Source organism: Nymphalis io, chromosome Z (assembly GCF_905147045.1).
Source record: "Nymphalis io chromosome Z, ilAglIoxx1.1, whole genome shotgun sequence".
NCBI classification, from domain to species: Eukaryota; Metazoa; Arthropoda; class Insecta; order Lepidoptera; family Nymphalidae; genus Nymphalis; species Nymphalis io.
Genome location: NC_065918.1, coordinates 8,904,885 through 8,928,056, shown reverse-complemented (window position 1 = coordinate 8,928,056; position 23,172 = coordinate 8,904,885). Strand labels below are relative to the sequence as shown.

The following is a 23,172-nucleotide window of genomic DNA, read 5'->3' as shown; positions in this document are numbered from 1 at the left end:
TCGCACCTGTGTGTGTCGGAATAGTTTGTATATCTGAGCACTAGTGCATCTATAATATCCCCTGAGCAGTTGGTTAGTTATCGTTTAGATAGTCCGATGTGGCCGAAATCAATTAGGATTACTTATCATGATTCAATTTCAAATTTTCATAATCTTTCGGTCAGAATAAAACAAAACTTAAAGAATATTTAAACAATGAATATAATAATATAATCAAAATAATTCATTTCCTCATTTAGTCTGAATACTTATCCAAAAACTCCTTAAGAAAAAAAGGTATTTAGCTTAATGCCACCGAGGCGCTACCAACAAGAGCGCAAATGTTTATATATAACAGGCTACACAAATATCTCCAGTGTTAAATGTTGATTAAATTGTTGTCTTAACAAAATAATATCTTGGCATGTAGGTTTAATAAATAAATAAAGGCTCAAATTTAACGGCACATTTATTCAAGAAATTAAAGTTGGTCCCTAAACAATAGTATTTTCTACATGGTAAGTAAATAGTCTTCACAAAATAACATTCCAATTATTATTTTTTAATATTGGACCAAAGATCATAAGACTGAAAGCTTTGAAACGAACAAAATAGCAAGCATTCCGATTTACAGATGATATTTTATTGAGATGAGATTCAAAACAAAAGAATTTATTGGAAGGGTCTTTGGTGTACTCTCGCTTGAAGTCAGAAACCACCCATGTATTGTTGAAATAAACAGAGAAAAACTTTGACAATAATATATTTTACACATAATATCACTCTAATATCAACTGTTTAATAAAACTTATTAATTCTAAACAAAGTCATACAAAAGAAAGTAAAATAGGTTAAAAAAAAACTCCAAAATAGAGTTCCGTAAGATTTAAGTCCAAATTTATTGAGTAAATTCGAGAACCATTAAATGATTAATTATAAAATAACATTAGTATTCACGTATGGTCAACGCTATGAGTCCAATGCTAAGTTGAATACTTTAAGATTATTTTATTAAGTCGAGTTTCATTTTATTAAGTCAATGTGCGTTATATAAATTTTATTCTTATGTTATTTAATTACATGATTTTCATACAGTTTTAGATATGTAAGTACATTAATATTTATACTAGTTCACGTTAAATCGATTAAATATCAAAATAAAGGCACGATTGTAATGAACACCTTAAGATTCAGTAACATCAAGAAACGATTCGTTTGCTCCAAACGGGTCGGAAGGTAAGTTGTAACGGAAAGTTAATGTAAATATATGTAAATAGGGTAAATGTATGAAATTGATAGATGCGAGCGAGTGTTTCAATAAGAATATGTAAATATTTACCTATTAAACAATAATTCTACTATACGCGAGGATAACGAATCGTTATTTGATCATAGTAATCAGACAGAAGTCAGGCGGACATTCTATATTTGTGTATAAAAAAATTATAATTCACACGTAAAATGTGATATTTATAAAAATTCCTGAAAAATTTCTTGATTTGGTCAAAAGTAATATTTAAAAAGATTTATATCTAATCTATCTTACATTAAAAAAAATTATAATCTTAAATTAGTTTATGATCTTAATATTTATATAAAATATATATATATATATTACTTAACATGAGGACGGAGTTTCAATTTGTCTTACGGAACTCGTAGGCTTACAAGCTGCATTTGTTATTATAACATACATACATATATATTTGCGTGATGTAAATATATCAACTATGCTCAGATTGCTACAAAACTTAAGTAACACATTTATCTTATAGCGTACAAAGAATCGCCTTACGTACTTTAGATGGTACGTTGGTCCGACTTCAAAGACATACCGCTTCACCCGATATCTCGTGAAGGTTAGTAGGGACGAAAGTGGTTATTTCACCATAGAAAATAGCAAATACAAATGTATACGTTTTTATAAGGCACAATAGTTGAAAATTTAATTTTATCAATAACCTCGGGCTTAAGTAATAATGTATACATAGGAAGAAAATCGATACGAACCCATGTTTTACAAATTAAAGTATCTTTCTCGAATCAAATTGCGTTGTAAATATATGTTATGCAATTCGTAAAACGTGATGTATTCGAAGCAATCTGTGTCGATTTTAAGTGGCCGGAGGTGAACCGGTTAGCGGCGACCGGATGTGTACGCTCTACATGTGTATGGTGGCGGCGGTGTAGCGAGCCTCGCCGCGTCGCCAGCTCCACTGCGACGGCCGATACTGAAATAACAATACATTATATATAACAAAAGTCTATAAGAAATGTAGCCACCATTGAAATCAAGCCGTATGATAAATGATGACGAAACGATGACGCACCACACTCTTTCCGCTACAGTGCAAGTGTGTGTGTGTAAGCCGTAACAGTGGGACGCGTCTTCGTGAATTGAACAAAGAAACGAGCGATTTACTCATTGGAAGTCATACCTTGATAAGAATTTGTCCGCTACGCGTATGCGGGTTTTTGAACGCATACAGAACCCAGGCGGTGAGGCTGCACACGAGCGTGATGGCTACAAACGCAGCGATCACGCCGCCGACGGGCGATGACGCGTATGTCACTTCCGCCGGTGACGTGCCAGTGGGCAATTTTAGCGTTGACTTCATGGGCTCCTCAGAATCACCTGCAGGAATTACAAATACGTATGTTAAGGTTTTCAGTCTTCAAAACATCTAAGTTACCCTATATGCCGTCCTATCGATGCAGTGTTATTTAAGTTATCTCTAAAGCGTAAGTACATTTTCACTGTCATAGTGGCGCATGATAAAACGTTGAAGTAACTCACTACAGTAGACCGTCGGCAATCACACTTTTGCATAATAAAAATAATCAGCCACCCTGGGCCCTGTTCTCTTTATAATCCAGTACTTAAAAAAATAAGACATAAGACAGTGCCACCTAATTAGCTGCGACACCATTGATAAAATCGATTTCGGGTTGCCTTAACGCCGGATTGCCGAGTCATGTGTTATTAAGTTACATTCGTATGCCTTATATCAATTTACTTTGCAATTGAATTAATTTGGCACAAACGAATTTAAAAATGTGATTGTAACGAATATCAAGAAAAGGATCCATTAAATAAGAAATGACGCCTACACGAGTCTCGACTTCCTTCGTTATGTCCTGTCTTTAAAATCGCTTCACCCACTCTTAACTGAAACGATATAAACTACCGCTTTGTCGGTATGCATCAAGGCGAGCAGGTGGTCCGTAGGATGATCAAGGAAATTTTATTATACAGGAGTTTCAAAATGACCGCGGTTTAGAAGAGTTAAGTAAATTAAATAACAAAAATATATTTCCTTTCTAATATATTGACTCCGAACTTCCACATAAGGTGAATTTACTGGTGGTAGGGCTTTGTGCAAGCTCGTCTGGGTAGGTACCACCCACTCATCAGATATTCTACCGCAAAACAGCAATACTTGATATTGTTGTGTTCCGGTTTGAAGGGTGAGTGAGCCAGTGTAATTACAGGCACAAGGGACATAAAATCTTAGTTCCCAAGGTTGGTGGCGCATTGGCTATAAGCGATGGTTGACATTTCTTACAATGCCAATGTCTAAGGGCGTTTGGTGACCACTTACCATCAGGTGGCCCATATGCTCGTCCACCTTCCTATTCTATAAAAAAAAGTCTATAAGGATAATATTTTTCTAACCCTATATAACAATATTGGAAGCCGAGATGGTCCAGGGGTAAGAACGCGTGAATCTTAACCAATGATCGTGAGTTCAAACCCGGGCAAGCACCACTGAATTTTCATGTGCTTAATTTGTTATTATAATTCATATCGTGCTTGTCGGTGAAGGATAACATCGTGAGGAAACCTGCATGTGTCGAATTTCACTGAAATTCTGTCACATGTGTATTCCACCAACCCGCATTGGAGCAGCGTGGTGGAATAAGTTTCAAACCTTCTCCTCAAAAAGGGCGAGGAGGCCTTATCCCAGCAGTGGGATATTCACAGGTTGTTACTGTATATAACAATATTTGTTGCCAATATTTGTTTGCCAATTTCAGTGAATTTCAGGAGAAATAAAACGACGGACCGATGGCTTTACGCGCTTTCCGAGTCACGGTAGAAAAAGCACTGCCAACAATTATAGGCTAAGCTAAAACGCTTTTATTGACCCTACCCGAGATTTGGACTCAGGAACTCGAGATCTGCATCGTTATAACCTCGCACTAATCTAGTGGCTAGATTGTGAAGTCTAGTGATAAAAAAAAAGATTGGTTATATTGCAAAACAAATTTTATGGGACCAGAGATTCTCGAAGACGATCGGCAAAATAGTAATTGCATAGGCAAGAAATAGGCAAGATGGAATAATACAGTTATGTGATGATGGTCGTGATGAAGTTACCGAAGAATGATGACGCGCCGGTTATCGTTTAAGAAAAGTGAAAATGTACTTTAGAATATCTGATATATATTAAATAAATTGACAGTAATTACATTCATGACATTGTTTAATTAAAATTTATTTTTGATTTAATTTAATGTAATTTAATCTAATTTTATTTTATGTATTTGATTTAGTTTAATTTAAATAATTTTAGTTTAATTTTGTATTATAATTTAATTCGAATTAATTTAATCTCAACTATAATATGTAAAATCGGTAAAGTATTATTTTTGTAATTTTGTCTTTTTACTATTTATTGTTTTGTTTTTATGATTCCTGTTTGGTAGAAATAAATGATTTTATTATTATAATTATATATATTTATACGGGCGCTTACCATTGTTGACGACGGCGGTGTCGTGCGCGGGACGCGTGTCCGTGGTGTAGGCGGTGTTGTCGCCGGCCGGCTGGTCCACGTGCGTGTTCCCCGGACACGACGCCTCCTTCGATATAGTGAACTTGTCGCAATCTGCTCAAAAACATTATTTTTACGAAATATATATATATATATATATATATATATATATATATATATATATTTATATATATATATATATATATACAAACAAATATACATAAACTTAAACCTGAATATGCAGCTCGTTTCGGTAAAAATTTTAGTATATAATAATATTATATAAGTAGGTACACTTCCCAGGTTGTATGTAGTTCAAGTGACAAACGTGAACTACACGTACTTGTAATTTCTATAAAAATAAAGCTTAGTGTTATGCCTCCGAATATATAACCGATATAACTGCAATGCAGAAATGTAAATAGTTACTATTTTCTCATTTTAAACATCATTTTATTTAGAAAAAAAAATCGCCCATTTGTTTGATGAAGCAGATATATAAGACTATTTCTACGATGTAAATTATTGTTGATAATTTCACGTATGCATTTTAGTAAGCGGAAGAGCCTTTCATACAATGACTTGGAACTCATTGATACGCACCTTAATGGTTATACTCACTCGCTATACATATAACTGTGATTTTCGAAGAGGTATATTTTGAAATAATTTTGATTAAATGTCAATACTCACTTCTGAGGAGCCAGTCCTGTTTGTTTCGGTCGGTACCACTTGAACATTTCTTGATGTATTCACACCACAAGCACTGCAATAAATATTCGACAGTTCAATGGCGAATCGAATCGTATATATGATACTAGCCATCAGTCCCGGCTTCGCACGCGCATAGAACGTTATTATCGTAATACATATAACTCTAGCGGTTTACGCGAACACACGTCAGTAAAACTCTCGGTCGGTATGATTTTTTCAGGCATCTTCGAATTTTATTGTCATTTCATTATTCAGCAATTTTTTCCAAAACCTTTATGATTTATACACGTCTAAATCTTTCTCATTAATCGCTTCATCCATTGTTGAAAACCGTATGAAAATCTATTCGGCAGTTATCGTATATATTATTATCGACAGTTTATTGCGTTCAGAGAGATAGACACACAAATAGACGCGGCGGTGTATTCTTTTATAATATGTAGTGATTATGAGAATACAGATAAATATCGAATATTTCGAAGTGTATAATTACTTTAAAAAAAAAACAATAATTTATTGCTGTTGATTGAAAATTTTTAGTTTAAAATACTTTACTTGCAATTTTTTTTATTATAACTTATATTCTTATTCGCTTTTTAATTCTTCAAATTCAAGACAATAAAAAACCGTCCAGCTATTATTAATTGAAGTACTTACATTGAATCCGGTGTCGTGGTTGACGCAGGTCTGGCATGAGTCATACTGCAGGCAAGTGGGCAGCGCGACCAGCTTCAATATAGTCATGTTGGATATCTCATAATTCTTGAACGACACGCGATGGTACTCGTAGATTGTTTTACGTCTCACATCTGTTGATAATTAATTAATTTTAGAATAATATTTTATTTACAATTCCATTCAAAGCGGAGTGAGTCGTTAATCGTTGACAATCGATTTAGTGTGTGATATGCTATTTTAATCCATGTAACCTTTGAATATCATTCATTATTGACGGGCATATTACGAACGGGCCGGTTGGCGTGGTTGGTAGATACTTGCCTTTCACGCCGAAGGTTGTGGATTCGATTCCCATCCAGGACAGACATTTTTGTGCATGAACACGTCTTTTTGTCATGAATCTGGGTGGAATTATCTATATAAGTATGTATTTACAAAAGAAAAGTAGTATATGTAGTATATCAGTTGTCTAGTTTCCATAGTACAAGCTCTGCTTAGTTTGGGATCAGATGGATCGTGTGTGAAAAATGTCCCAGGATATTATTATTATTATTGTTAATATCGCAAATCATTTTCACAATTTGAGAATTCGGAACGTGCCTTAAATACGTCATACGTCTGATCGAATAGGATTGGCTTCCCATCACACTTGGAGAGCGAGAAAATGGAGAATGCACTTGTATCAATATATGTTTTCAATATTTAATGAATAAAATATCATAAGAATCTCAAGCGTTTTGTACATAGAGGAAAGAAATATGAATGTAGAGTGAGTACGTACAGAATAATATTTTATCGTTGAGGTAGGCGTCGCTGATGCCCACTTTGACAGGATGCTCGGTGTCGTTGATGGCTTGCACCGGTATGGGGATATCCTTGTACGCGAATATGATGTCACCGTTATTGTAGAGGCTCACGGCGAAAGTGAACTTCTTACTGGGATCCTCTTGAAGTGTCACGTTCTCCCAGATCACGGTGAACTTTTGTCCTGATTAAAATGATTCATATTTATTAATCATACCTATTGAAGATATTACTATAATCAAAAGATTTTTTACTCTATAAGTCAGCTATAACTACGTATTTCTTCCAAATATCCAGAAGAAAGGAAGGCACGAAACGAAAATATAAACCACGTTATTATTATTATTATTTTAATAATGTTATTATTTTTGTATAATCAAGTCTCGTCTCTCCTCTTTTAAGGAGAAGGCTCGAATCTTTAGCGCGCTACTTAAATGCGGCTCGGTAGATTTACCTTGATGAATTATTTTGAACAGAAATCTATCACTTGATGACGGCGTTGCTTGTCCGGATTTGAATACAGTCTTCATCTAGTGTTCAATAAAAATCCATTGGGACATATTGACTTATTTTTGTATAACATATCATATTATTATTTTGTGTACTTTTTATTATTTATGAATAGGTATAATATAATACATTTTAAAGGTTAAGTTACTTGAATCAGCAAGCAAAACGTAGCGTGCATCGACAACGAGATAACAAGAGCGATACAATAGCACGCAAAGATCGTCACAATCACGATAAAGTGGAGTCACTTGCGTGTTGATTGATAGTATCAGATGCATTTCATTTAAGACCTCTTTAACTATTGAGGGCAATCGAAGCGATTCAAACTAATACATTTGTTACATACGCGATCGATTCAGGATAATTTACTATATAAAAACGACATGTAATATAATATGTATATATTTATACTACATATTAATATATATATATATATATATATATATATATATATATATATATATTATAAGCAGAATAAGTCAATCTTTCCGAACGTGATACGTCAAGCTGTCAGATTGGTTTTAAAAAGTCACACTTTTGGCGGGAGGCAGCGCGAAATACGGTAAGGCGTATCACTAAAATCGTTTTTATAATAATAATTTATAAACCAGATTTTAATAAAAGCATTAAGTCAATAGTTTTTATATTTTTCCAATAAATGTAATAAAATTAATTTTGTTTTGTTTATAATATATATATATATATATATATATATCATTACACGAAACGATTATATAATTTGTGTTTTATGTTGCCCCGACCGCCGACCAGCCGCTGTCACCCGGCACGACAATATTGCATATTCCATTTACAGAAGATTAAAGACAAATAAACACTTTTGATATTTGAATTGACGCGATAAAATTAATCGATCTTGAATATAATCTATGGTCTTCACTAAAATTAAGTTTCTATATATCAAAAAGCTCTGTGGTGCATTTCATAGCGGAACTCTCTCTCTGTTTTTTTTTTTAATCTTTATTTTTCTTTGGAACAGGCTATAAGATACTGCACCACGCGCCGTATGCAACTTTATTTATTTATTGTATAATTCATTTTTAGTTAGTGTTAGTATATTTACAAAATTAGTTTTTGAACAGCAGCTCTAATAGTAACAATACAGCCAACATTTCACGCTTTCAACTTACTTCTTTTTAATATTACATATATGACTTAATCTAAAAATTCGAAATTCGACCGTAATGCTGTCAGCACTGAAATAAAAAAAATATTTTTATATATGAAAATTCAGTGGTGCTTGCCCGGGTTTGAACCCACGATCATCGGTTAAGATTCACGCGTATTAACCACTGGGCCATTAGGCTCTAGCTAAATTTTAAATGAAACAAAAAAAGATAGTCGGTAAACAAACAAAGAAAAACATATTGAATCGTTTCGTCTTTACCTATTTGCATACAGTAAGTCTATAATTTTAAATTATATAAGTGTGATATGGTAAAATGTAATTGCCTTTTGTTCTTTGTAATACAACACAAATAATTCATACGTAGCATTGCGAGACATTAATCTCAATGTCAACTAAATTCTTTGAAGGCCAAATGAGGGTTAGTGATGTTTGAACTGTTCTTGAATTCACATTATTTTATTTCTGCAACAAACACGCTTGTTGTTTTTGTTGTATGTGACTTTTAATCTAGTAGTATCAGTTTAATCCAAGATACGTAATTACTATTGGATTCTAGAGGGAATAGCAACTATGTATATAAAACAAGAGGCAAGATGTTATTACATACCAGAAATGAACCAAGCTATAACAACGTAGCGACACTAACACAACAATGACTGTATATTTTCAACGGTGACCACAGATAACTTACCATTGTCGCTCAGCTTGACAACGCTGTCGTTGGTCAGCTTGGTGTCGAAGTTCGCCATGAGTGGAGCGATGTACTGAGTGGCGGCCAGCCAGTTGTGAACGTGGTCGCCGGTGTAGATGAACCCGCCAGTCGCCACCGTGATACTTCTCACTGGATGCCCGTAGAATGGGAAGTCGAAAGAAAGTATCAGAGTCTGAAAAATTATTACCTTATTAATATTACCTGACAACCGTAGATTAAGGCTAACCAACATTCATTGCCTCACGTCTCAATTTCGTTTTGGTCATATAAAATCGCATTATTTTGAAACCCTGAGGTTACTTCTGATGGATTTTTCTTTAGAGGAAACGAACGCTATCGACCCCTAGAGTGAGGCGCGCCCTACTAGTTGGAAAGTTCTGCCTTAGATAATATATTGATCGTTTTATACTTCTGATAATAAAAAAAACCCGACGACCGATTGATACTATCTCTTAGCATCCCCGATGCCTGATGATACTTTCCGTAACCGTACCGTAACAGCCTGTGAATGTCCCACTGCTGGGCTAAAGGCCTCCTCTCCTCTTTTTGAGGAGAAGGTTTGGAGCTTATTCCACCACGCTGCTCCAATGCGGGTTGGTAGAATTCACGTGGCAGAATTTCAGTGAAATTAGACACATGCAGGTTTCCTCACGATGTTTTCCTTCGCCGTAAAGCACGAGATAAATTATAATCACAAATTAAGCACATGAAAAATACTTTCATTGAAATAAATATCTTTGACAGACGTCGGAATTACTTAAGCTGATATAATAATCTTTTCTATATGTAACTATACTGGCTCATATCCATATCGAACAGTCATACATCGTACATGGACTACTATTTATGAGCCAAATACTCAGTTATCAGAGATGGACAAATTGAAATAATCAAATGATTACATACAATGATTACCTTTGACATATAACACCAGCTATTACATGGGTGAACAGATTGAAAATAATAAATATAATCCCATAATTAATCTAGATTATAAAGATTAACAAACGCAGCATATGTGATTGTAATATATTATAGACAGAGATAATAATGATTGCTGAGATACGAGTTATTATTAAAGACTCGTTCAAGCCGAGCCTTCGAGAATGATCAGTGATTTAGTATGAGTATACAAAATCATAATAACGTGTGCCGACCGCCTGACACCGACTATTTTTGGGAATAATGCTATTGAATTAACTAATGGGACGTTTATGTATTCGATTTTTGAATTAATCAGAAGAGCAAAAAAAAAAAAAAAAAAGCTATTCCACATTGCGGAATCACAAATGTTTACTAGTATATAAAATGGAAACATGGTATAGTTACTTACAGTAGCGCGCCGATGAGAATCGCTGAGAAGCTCGTGTACCTTCGGATTGCTTTGGGTTATATTCGTCCAGTATTCTTGGAAATACTCCACACTACCAATGAACGAACTGTTATAGAAACTGTGGTTATCCTGCAAAACAAAGTATTTTTGAGATTTGCATTTCTATGCAACCAAATAATCTGAAGTCATCATTCAAGTCATCAGTCAATACCGAATAATAATTTAATACAATATAAAGATAACACTCACGTAACTTAGTTGAGTGAGATTCTGTTCGGCCTTAATAGTTTCCGGTGTTTCTTTGAAAACGTCATTAATATCTGTAATCAAAAGTAATATGTTAAGATAATATTTAATTTTGAGAATTCAATTTTTAATAACACATTCAATAACTAAACGGTCGTATGATTTTCTTAAGTTTACAACCCGAAACGAAATAGTCGGAACAATATGTACTATTATGAAATACTTTACGATATAAACAGAAGACGTCGGACGGAAGTTTTACATTTATAACAAAGTCTCAGAAATAGTTTGCTTGTAAATTTTTAAGGTTACAGCTATGATGACAGTGAACCACTGACAATGGTGTTTCTTGTTTTGAGTTTTTTTTTCACCATCTTTAAACATAAATCATACATTAAACATTATTCGTTGACGCATTTTTTAAATTAATAACGTTTGAGTATCAACAATGCTTTTTAATTTTATTTTTTAATTAAATCTATTAAGCCATGAACATACAAAAATATATATAATTTGAGTTTCTTTTAAACAAACCGAGTAGTATCTCTATTTACTTAGTTCATTTGATGAATGTGCGTCGTGACCAAATATACTATACGGCTGTAATTATTTAGGTAAGGTTGAAGTAAACATAATTATACACGGATTATTTATTTGCTTTGCTGATAATATAACATTGAAGTGTGGAAATTTGTGTTTAAAATGTGAACTAATACTGTTATTTTTTAAATGAAGCGCAGCCGTGATAATATTAAGCATACAGTACACATTTTTGTTTCGTAATAAATAAAAGTAATGTCTTATATACAGTTCGATTATAAAAAGAACAATTAATACCAACCACAGACGTCTGTCTGTACACGCCTTATTGACAGTTTCAATACAGTAGACGCATCATGGGTCCTCTACTATACGAACGTCGACAATTAATTAATAATGTTCTTAAATTTCATCCTTTTTCTGAATGCACTTGAACACGAGTCCCGAGTCGTTACTTTAAGACAATATTAACAATTTAATAAATATTTTCGCCACTAGCTGTACTTTAAAAAAAAAGCAACCCATCGATAGAGGCATTCACTTTAATATTAAACTAAAATATAAACCCTAACATCACTTCATCTATTTTAGGTATAGAAATGAGTTATAAAACTTATTTAAAAATCCAATGTAACAAACCGCATTACAATGAACTGGCTTGAACGAATTTATTGTTGTCTTAAATAATTATGTTATCTATTTTGTAAATTTGTTCTTAGAAATAAATTCCTTCGAATGTGAATAAAGACACAAATTCATAGATTCACGTCTTGCTTAGTTATGTCCAAAATGGCGCTTATCGTCACAATGGTTTATAGCATTCATTTTATAGCCTTATTTATACATTTAAGAGCGGTGTTTTGTAAGTTAATAGTGTTATAGTTAAATAATATCCTACATATAACATTTATAATATATACTAATATTATAAATGCGAAAATAACTCTGTTACCCTTTCAAGATTATACCACTGAACCGATTTTGATCGGGCGAATATTAGTATGTTATATAGAAGACTCACTGTCGTCTGGTAGGATCGGGTCACTGACTTTGGGCATGTTATCGGGAACATTAACGTGTAGTGTCCCTGAATTGTTGAACCCTAGAAGCGGCGTCTTCGTTTCCTCTACAGTTTTGGTTGGCGTATCTGAAAAAGATTGACATCATTAAAAAAAAACACGATAATTACAAAGTATTATTTATATTACGCTAATTATATTACGATCAGATGATAGATGAATCTGCGATACGTCAGCGTTATTAAGGGTTATGCAAGAATATAAAGGATTATAAAAAGACTGCGACGAGTTTGAAACGGAGCCTATTATAAATATAATCAACTGCTACTATTTATAATATACTTATATAAAAGAGAAGATATCCACAAAAATAGTTGCTCTCTAAGTATGGGTATGCACGCTGTAGTGCTTCTTTAAAGTGCTTAATATTAGACGAAAGCTTATTCGACGTCTATACATTTTGAAATTTAAGAGCTCTTAAATGGTAATTTGTATTGATTGTTATAAATATAGTCACGACAAAACTTAATATTAACCCAGACGTTTCATGAAATTGGTTTAATACAATCGCAAACAAACAAACTTTGTACAATCGCAAATGCTGCGTGAGAATAAATTGATGATCATAAACAATACATAAATATAAAATTTGGATAAAAACATATAATTTTGCAAAATCAAACAGAAAAAGTAAAACATCAATCGGTAGTCGCAGCAACAATATTATATTTGTTATAACAATACTGAGATAATGTTTAAAAATAAAATCATAATCAAAAAAAAATGAAACATAATTAAAAATATATATACAATTTTATCAATTTATAAACAACAAAACAAATCAATTAACTTTCGCATCGCTTAAAATGATATAATTTTTTTTTTTTGTAGCAACAGAAAAGTCACAAACTTTTGTTATCAAGTGCAAAGCAAATACATGTTCTCGTTTCACAGAACCTATAAATGTTATCGACCTCAACTGGCTTCCTTCAATCAAAAGCAGCTATTTGATTACTCGTTTAAGGTTAACTACATTATCTATAATAAAATTAAATATTCACAAGCAATAGTACAATTAAAATCATCTTTAGCAAGCGAACGGACAAATTCACAATAAAACAACTGCAATAATTTGCTCATGTGGCAGTGGCATATTTAATATTATAAGAAACATTCGCTTTTGGCACTTTGGTAGCGGTATATAATAAACATCGTATGTCACTTCGAATTTGTCTACAAGAGGGACACGAAAGGGATGTGTCTTGCCCATAAGAATTTACGACCGATGTTTCGAACCCACCTGGAAACGAAGAGAATCCAACAGAAACATGCAGGTCTCTGTATTGTCACTTAGTTGTGATAATGTAAAACTAAGTGCAAAGATCACGGTTCTTATTTGCAATTCATTGTGAGTTTCTAGACTCAGATATAACGATATGAAAAATAAGCAAATCGTATCGAAAAATCGTCGCCGGCTCCTTAGTCATACGATGTAAATAAAAATTTAAAAAATATAAATTATACCCTACATCTGTCTAATTGCAGCATATTTTTTTATCATAAAAAATAGAATTTCAATTAGGAAGTGATAAGTAAATAAATGTTTTATTATAATTCCATATCATGTTTATTTTACTCACTGTTTGTAAAATTATTATTATTCTATTCGAACGAATGTCATCGAGTCACGCAGTTTATTATCGCAGTGAATTTTCAACCTTATACCGTTTCGTTACAATATATTATGTCCTTAGGACAACAATAAACATTTTTGTAAACTGGCTTTAGTGGTTTGTTTGTATTGTGTAATTGTCTATAATGAGAACAACAATAATCTGAATTATTAATAGTGTGTTACTATCTCATTTGTTTTTATAGTCATACTTTAGACATTCAAAATAATTTCGTATTTTATAATCGGATCGATTTTAGTATTTTTGAATGTAATGAACTTTAAATATCAAACAAGTCTTAAAATGTTTAAAAAATATATGTAGGTGTTACATACAGTGTTATTAAATAAATAGTACCAGTTTTTCATATTTTGGCTCATAAGCTAACTTTAATTTATATCATACTATCTAACTGTTTAAGAATGATAAACACTCGCATCAAGTATCTACAAATTATATCATTTAGGCAGAATATTGAAGTGACGTTAGACTGGTCCTACGAGTTTAATTCATTATGAGCACGCCTTGTTGACGCCGTCAGTGCGCAGTAGTCGCAGTACTACGACGTCGCCTTTTCTCTCTAGTCGCTCGCTACTTATAATTCATTTTCGTTGCATGCAAACAACTGCAATGTGACTGCAATGTAATCTCTGTCCTCTGAGCTCTTACAAAAAACAATCAATAAAGCGTATTAAAACAATACACTTATGAACGGGCACCTATGTATATTGTCATTCTGTAGGTCGTTGTACGATAAAGACGGCCGGCTTAATAAGTCATTAACTATCTATCAAGTCGTAACAGGTTATGAATACTTATAAAAACATGTCGCAGAGACCATAGATATTTCTAGAGCGAAACCGCCACCGTTACACTGTCTCGTGATCACGTACGCATACTATAAACTATTCGTGTGTTCGTCGCTCGTAGCTTACTTGCATGCAAATAGTTGTGTACATTACTGATAATGACTTCAATTGGCTTTATAACTTGGTTTGTCGGCTTTAATTAACGAGCATTGTACAATAAACTTAAAAATATTTACAAAGGTAATAGTGTATTACTAATAAGTATTTCTATAGGTTCCTTTTTATCCGTCATGGTTTTCCTAAATATGTTGAGTAATATAATAGAACAATAGCGGCGTTTTGTTAACAAAAATTGCACGCTATCGGGCAAAACACAAAACAAAGAAACAAATCATCATTATATGTATTAACTACTTGAAACCGACGTCATTTTTATTAGTTCTAATAAACTAGAAGACGTCAGAATAATATTAATGGAAGTGATATTGGTTTTACGTTCGTTACATACAAGAAACTGGCCCACCAGTCTTGCGAACTTTAATTTATTACTTATGATGTTTTGTTTTTAAATAAATTAGTAATTCTAAGTTACAAATGCAAAAGTTTCTTTATACGTCTTAAACACTCAACCGATCATCATGAAATTTTGCATTCACGTCAGAGGTACAGTATAGGGCATAGGGTACTTAAAGCCTACCTCCACCCGCATGCGGTCGGAAACTCTTTTAAATATAGGTAGGTGTATAATTTATCTTTGACAACCCACGTCTTAGTTAACGTTTGTACTTCAACGTATGGTTTATATGATTTCCATCGCCAAGCTTTGACGATGATGGCGAAGGCCTTCTGATCCATTTGATCACATCTACTAATCTCATCGGCGACTAGTAAACTGAGCACGTGACATACATAACACCCAAGAATGTGAACAACAGATGCACTATACATAACCTCATTCTTATTATCCTATTATGAAAGATTCCGAGTAGCAACTGCGAATTTCTTAATTGTAAAAACCCAATAACTTTTACTGGTCCGACATGGTTTGTAGCTAGGGCCCTTGGACCTGCAGTCGTGTAAGATAGCCACTTTGACGAGGCCGTTGTTGTAAACAAGTTGAATCTCAGAAACAAAATTGTAAATTTTATGGTAATATCTAGTAATATATAGCGTAGCTATATATTAATTAATTATTAACAATATTATTTATTCTGTTAAATGCACTGGTCTACTTTCTAGATTGAATGACTATTCGAATTATAATACCTGTGCTGTGCGCATAAAAACTTTAGGCTTATATTAAGCTGATGATACAAAACAATTTGTTCGTTTAACGAGTTGCGCGTTATTTCACTAAACCTTGTAATCGTTTCAGATTGTAAACAGCAACGAATGAATAAGAAGCCACATTAAATATGTGTTGATAATGGCGATAACTTTATGAACTAGTCAATTACAATAGTTGGTATATACTATCTCTACATCAACATCGTACAAGTAAATTAAATTTAAGTGTCTGTGTGTGATTTCAAAATAACTGCGTATTTTTAGGTTAATATGGCTATTTGCGAGTTAACAGAACCAAAATAAACATATTTTTTATTTTTGTCTGTCTGTTTGTCCGGGAGGGTTAATCTTCAAAAAGGCTAAAATTACAAAAGGAAATAACTAAATTGTTATACGGAGTATTCCAAGGTCACATGTCTTTATTTCATAAAAAACGATCGAGTTTATCAAAAGTTTTATTTTTAGCTTGTTTGTACAAAAAAATTTACGTGTTTCTGTTTTTTTTTTATAATAACTGGCTCATACTAATACCTAATAATTGAAATAATTTGTATGAGTAATTCAAATAGGAATTATCGTCACAAATTGATTTCCACGATGGGGAAGCCGTGGCTTTTGCTAGTTTAAAAATAATTTTGTGTATATTGCTAGATTGTCTTAATATGTAATAAATTATGTGCTTATCAATGAATAAATAGATAGTATGACCAAATTTGTTTCATCTTAAGGCGTAAGTATCTATTAAAAACGTTGATGAATCGATGTTACCATTCAACTTCACAAAGCCAGGGTTCACGCTATCGCATTGTGTTGGATAGAGAGTACTCGTGACTTTCTCGTGTTTAATAATTATGTTTTATCGTTGTAGAATCCAAAATCATAATGTTGTTTAATATATAATAAGCTGTTCCCTTAATTCACTAACACGTGAAGTGGAAGGGAAATAGGGCCTATACTAGACTTAACTTTTGATATGATTTTTACTTGAAAGTTACTACTCGTATACTGTTTGCATAAAACTGGTCTTATCGCCGGTAAGAACATATACTTCTAATATGTTTTTAAAATAAGCCTGAAATTTAATAAAAGATCATTATTTTTTATAACCCAGAAGAACCTTCATTTCGTTTCGTAATATAGATGATTTAAAATGCATATAGTGCATGCAGAATGTTTTTATGTAGGTCCTCGAACTTATTTTTTTTTTTCAATGGAAATCCCCATTTGTTTATTTACTGGCAACAAGTATGCGTAATGGACGGGAATCCCAAATTGTCCGTCATAATAGAAACCAGTAGTGGCTACAGAACGATAAGAAAAAAACCTATAACTTTTCCCTATATTTATATTACTATTTAGTTATATTTCTCCTCTCAGTTCTTTGTTATTTCATTTATTATCATTCAAATGTTTTGTTTTATGCGGATGACATGAAAATTTAAAAAAAAAAAGTCGGCTAAATCTTAAGACTATACTACAAGATGGCTTAATTAGGTGCATTTAAGCTTTTATTATGAAGAAAAACATTAACGAATTAATATGAAAAAAGTAACGTTATAGCTTTTAGCAGAAAAATAAAAACAAACGAATTTATTTATCGCACTAACAATAATACAACAATTAAAGTAACAGTAACCGAGTTATGTGGTCTTGGAGTCCAAAGTGACCACTAAACTATTTATTAGAATTCATATTAATATAATAATAGACTGAACTTATGAAATGTTGGTATTTATTTTGCGTGTTACAAAAGAAATTCAATAACACTTCAATTCTTATTTTTATCCTAATGTTAAATCAATCCTAGAGTATCGCTCAACTTCTGAGAACACACTGCATAAAGTATGTACACTGATGCAACAGAAAGAGAAACGGAAACGACCCCACTGACTTTTATTTATACAATTATGAGCTCGAATATTGTTGTAATATTAGAGAACGAGTACTTATTTACGAGATACATATTGTTATTATTTTTCCTTGACTCTTTTTTTATGTAGAATCTCAATAAAATGTCTAGAACTAAGAAAGAAATACGTACATAAGAAATATACACTTTTCGTTACGTTTCGTAACACGAAGTAATTATTCTGCAAAACAATTTTATTATTCGTGTTTGTAGGTCTATGTTGTTCTACCATATAGTATTTTTTTTTTGTTAATAAAACTTAAGAGATGAAATGTTACTGTTTGTTTCTTAATAAAAACAATACGTAAGAAATGATTTCGATAAACTACTGAATATAATATTTCATATGTACAGCAAACCTGCTAATCATGTACAATTACATAGTAATTGTAACCGTACGAGAAGCGTTTTACAAGTGATCTCATATTACATGAATTCGTTTATTAATGCATGACCAGGGGAAACAAACACATGTTACTTACTTACATTCACTAGAACTAAATTATTAAGGATTGAAAACACTCTTCTCTTGTTTGTTTTATAAAACACCTGTGTAATTTAAACACTCAAGTTATACAAAATAGAAGCGATGACATATTCATATTTTTAAAATATAATAATGTTAATAAGAAAAAACTATTCGATTGATGTTAATTTTATTTAAGCAATAAATGTTATACTTTATGCAGTAAGTTTTTTGAAATTGTATGTATTTTTGTTGTAGGCTCGGATATTCAGAATAAATAGTTACTAATTAATTTGCAAGTTACAATTAACATAATAAAAGAATGAAATTTTATGTAGTTACTTACGGCTTTACTTATAAACGTTGTTTAACCTTAAACGTTAGCGGCTGTTTAGTTAAACGCTAATTTCTTTCTTTCTGTCATTAGTGATTTGACATTCGGAAGAAGACAATGTCGTTTGACTTATTGTGTAATAATATTTAGCTAAACAACGATTTTTAGGCCGTAATTAAACTATTCTAACGACATATATTTCTCGCAAACATCTAAAAAAACCTAGATGGTCCCACCACGTGACTTTGAATTCAACACTGCAGGTTCGAAACCGAGCGAGCACCACTAAATATTCATGTGCATAATTTCAAATTTTGGTGTAAATTAAATTCGTCTTTTGCTTGACGGTGAAGTTCCTGGAGCCAGGTGCCAACTTACATTATTAGCATAATGGAATTTCCAAAAACCTTATTCTCAAGATGACAGTTTTGGGACATTTACAGGCTGTTACTATACTATACTAGATATATATTCTATAATTCTTGTATTTATGTATATATGTATATTACACATAAAATAATTTAGTATATCTCAGAAATGACCAATGTTTTGGCTCAAATTTTGTATTTAAGTTTAGGTTAGTTGAAAAAAATCGTTTTAGACAGATATAGATATATCTGTTTATGTTTTTTTATTTAATTAACTGTTAAGAACTGAGCGGAGACCATTCTCCAGAAAATTATATGTTTTATATAATACTAGATAAATCATTATTATGCCCTTTTTTATATATAAAGGTCATAATCATTTATACATTAATATGTTGTTAAAAATAAGTAATAACTATCCTTTATCTCAATAGAGCATAGAGAACAACAAAACTTTAGTTTTTAGTAAGTTTAAGTAAGATGAATTCTCTTAAATAACAAAGCCAGAAAATTGTAACAATATCAGTTTTTAATTTGTCGCAAAATCTTTGGAATTCCAATAAATTTTATGAATTGATGATTGATGTTCATAATTTTTCAAGATCTTGTAGATAAAAAATTAAAAATAAATAGTTAAGACGCAAAAAACTAATAGGAGATTAGTATTATGTACATAGATTAAATTATTATTTATAATAATATATTATTTACATAAAAGTACTTACTTTCAGTCTCACTTATGGATTTTTCTTTACTGGCAGTGGTGTTTATCGTTATTGCAGCTGTTGTGTTTGCAATGTTAGTTACATTTGTTGCTATGGGCGAAGCAATAGGTGGAGCAGGAGGCGCTGCAGGCGATGCAACGTCGGCATCTCGGCGTTGCCGGTTGGGAACGTACGCCACAAACTCTGGCTTTATCTCACTATGAGTTATCTGACTGTTTACGATGACATACTCTGGATCCGCTGGAAGAGATTAAACTTGTAAAGTTTACATAAATAATTATTTTTATATTAACACTACTATGTGACATTATTCCCGATACAAATGAAACTTTTTGTTCATAATTAAATTCAATTCAAATGTTTGTAGTAGTACTAATCAGAAGATAGTATAACCCTTTATATTTAAATTATAATATTTTAATATGGTATAGCTGTAATTTCAAAATGATAAAAAAATCAATAATAATTTTATAGAAGACAAAGCAATCATTAATTACTTAAGTTTATGTGAGCATATTTTGATGTAATAGAGCTAGTGTTATTAAACTACTTAACAGCGTTGGTCATGGACCGTTGAAACAATAACTTGTTTAAATAGTATTTTATGTCATGAAGATTAGAATTAATTGAAATGACAGGAAGAAACAGTTAACAGAAAGTTAAAACTAAATATATTGAAGAGACAGAGTGAAGTATATGAACCCTTATTTAGATTTATTTCATTTTATATATACTTTTAAATGATACACTATGTTAAGTAGGTATGTATTTAGCATTTGGAGTTTAGCTTAGATAACTAGAGTGCAAAAATTCAAATAAAACAATATAAAACTTAAATTAATTTTCGCACTTCCTTTTATCAAGTATTATAGAATAATAATGATAATTTGAATATAACTCACATTACTGCTTAAGTATTACACACTTCTTTTTGCTATATAATATTTATCTTAATCAGATGTTATTGTACACTTCTCATTTTAAATAAATTGTAAGGAGATTCAAGTTACAGCTATGATATATTTGTGTTGCACATATAACTTAACTACATGTTAAGGAAATCTAACTTTACTATCAATAATATATCATGTGATGCTTTCAACTTGAAAGTTTTTTTTTTAAATTTAGTATAGGTAGGTGGAAAAGCTTATGGGCCACCTGATGGTAAGTGGTCACCAATGTCATAGACATTGGCATTGTAAGAAATGTTAACCATCACTTACATTGTCAATGTGCCACCAACCTTGGGAACTAAGATGTTATGTCCCTTGTGCCTGTAATTACGGTACGGTACCTGTAGTTAAGTGGTTGTCTTTATATGAATAGTAGTATTTAGCTACACAAAGCTTAAGAATACTATCAACCTCACATATAAACATTGATTAGCTGGTGTTTAAGTTAAACGCTAATTTCAATCTATCCATAATCATTGATTTGATATTCAAAAAAATAAGACATACCATTATTTAACTACTTATCCATTAAAAAACTTATATTGGTAAAGCCATACATTTTTGTTTTATTATATAACATATTATTTCAATCCTTTTAATAATTTAATTGTAATATGGTAATATTGCTATAATACTATTATTTTAAGATTTACCATTGTTCCACTTTCAAGAAATTGAAAAAAACTATAGAAAAATTGATAAATTATGAACAATTTGAATTTCTTCTGTGGCTCCAATGTTTCAGAGAGAACCCTCTTGATTAATTGAATTTTTAATACTGATAAATTTAATCAAAAATAAAAGTGAGTGAAACCTTCAAAATTGCATAACATACATGTAAAGGTAGTGTGTTTATAAAAATGTAGTATTTTGGTTAAGATGTCTTGTAAAGATGTTAATACATTAGTTATGTTATAATATCAAAGATAAAATTAAATAATTCAACATATCAAAATAGATGCTTACTTATACACTAATTTCATATTTTAGTATAAAACTATTAATCTACATGAACAATTTTACAATTGCATATAATGATACATGTTATTGATCTACAGTCAGATTTTATCTGAAAGAGACCAAACCAAAAATAAAATGTATTTAAATAGTTGAATATAAATAAAAGGTAAAAAATAAATAACATAATAAATACCTTAAATGTCTAAGTAATATATTTTTTAATACTTGTCAAAAGCCATGCAAATTGTAGATCTGTTCTAGCTTCTAAAATAGAAAATCTCTTGTTATTGGTGTTAAGAGCCTGAGCTATTTAATGTATTATAAACCCATGACCAGAATAGAATATAGATTATATACTATAATTTTTAAACATATTGTTACTGGGCTTGTCGAATGTTGATATTAAGATTTATGTAAATTGGTTATAACGATTTGCTAGTTAATGTTTATCTCAAAACAAATATTTTAAATAATAATTGTAAAATAAAATTCTAACCTTAAATCACTCGAACACAAAAAAAAAAAAATCATTTAACATTAAGTTTGCATTAAACTTGCAGCAAAATAAAAAAGGAAAAAAAAAAACGAGTCAGTTTACTATATTCAAGTTCCATATTTCGAAACCTTTTTTCATTTTAAAAGTATATTATATATTTGTTTAATATTATTAACGTCATCGTATCACAAAAGTCAACGAAAGGCAGCACAAAGAATTTGTTGTTGATATAATGTGATTGTAGGGCTTACCTGTTGCAACAAAAGTAAAAGAAAGCGCAATGAGCAATAACGTTATAATGAAGTTCGCTTTTGCCTCCACTTGCAAGAAATCCATTTTCACACAAATTAAATATTGCTTCTAATACGTATTTTTGTTAATGTAACGTCATTTAGCTTTATTTGACGTTATCCACGCTGGCGTATTGAATCGTACTATTCTGTGTAAAGGTGCTCAGCGATGTGCAAATTGCAATCAAGTTCAACTTTGAAGCGAAGAAACGAGAGTCGAAAAACGTGTGTTACCATTTTTTTTTAATTTGCAGTATTATTGTTATTTATTCTATAAAACAAAATTTCAGAAAAAATCGGATGGATCAAAAACGAAAAAAAATATTTATATTATTATTACATTTTTTTAAATAATTATTTGAAATAAAATTAATTTATCCCATTAATTTAAACTAAAACATTTTTAATGTATTTTCTAACTGAGAAAATATTTTTCACATTA

The 23,172-nt window shown here is 31.4% G+C and overlaps 2 protein-coding genes across 2 annotated transcripts in view; one reads left to right on the top strand and one right to left on the bottom strand.

Annotated features, from left to right (window-relative positions):
- LOC126780716 (pyruvate dehydrogenase phosphatase regulatory subunit, mitochondrial) overlaps positions 1 to 23,172 on the top strand; it is a 236,825-nt gene that overhangs the window by 178,923 nt on the left and 34,730 nt on the right. The gene's annotated exons all lie outside the window — the stretch shown is intronic.
- On the bottom strand, positions 431 to 22,927 carry LOC126780725 (plexin domain-containing protein 2). Its single transcript, XM_050505387.1, has 12 exons — positions 22,692 to 22,927; positions 20,032 to 20,271; positions 12,463 to 12,588; positions 10,905 to 10,975; positions 10,656 to 10,784; positions 9,302 to 9,494; positions 6,931 to 7,137; positions 6,129 to 6,280; positions 5,451 to 5,523; positions 4,740 to 4,871; positions 2,418 to 2,614; positions 431 to 2,210 (listed from the first exon to the last, which is right to left on the bottom strand). The coding sequence occupies exons 1-12, from the start codon at positions 22,774 to 22,776 to the stop codon at positions 2,142 to 2,144; spliced, it is 1,674 nt and encodes a 557-aa protein (XP_050361344.1). The 5' UTR covers positions 22,777 to 22,927; the 3' UTR covers positions 431 to 2,141.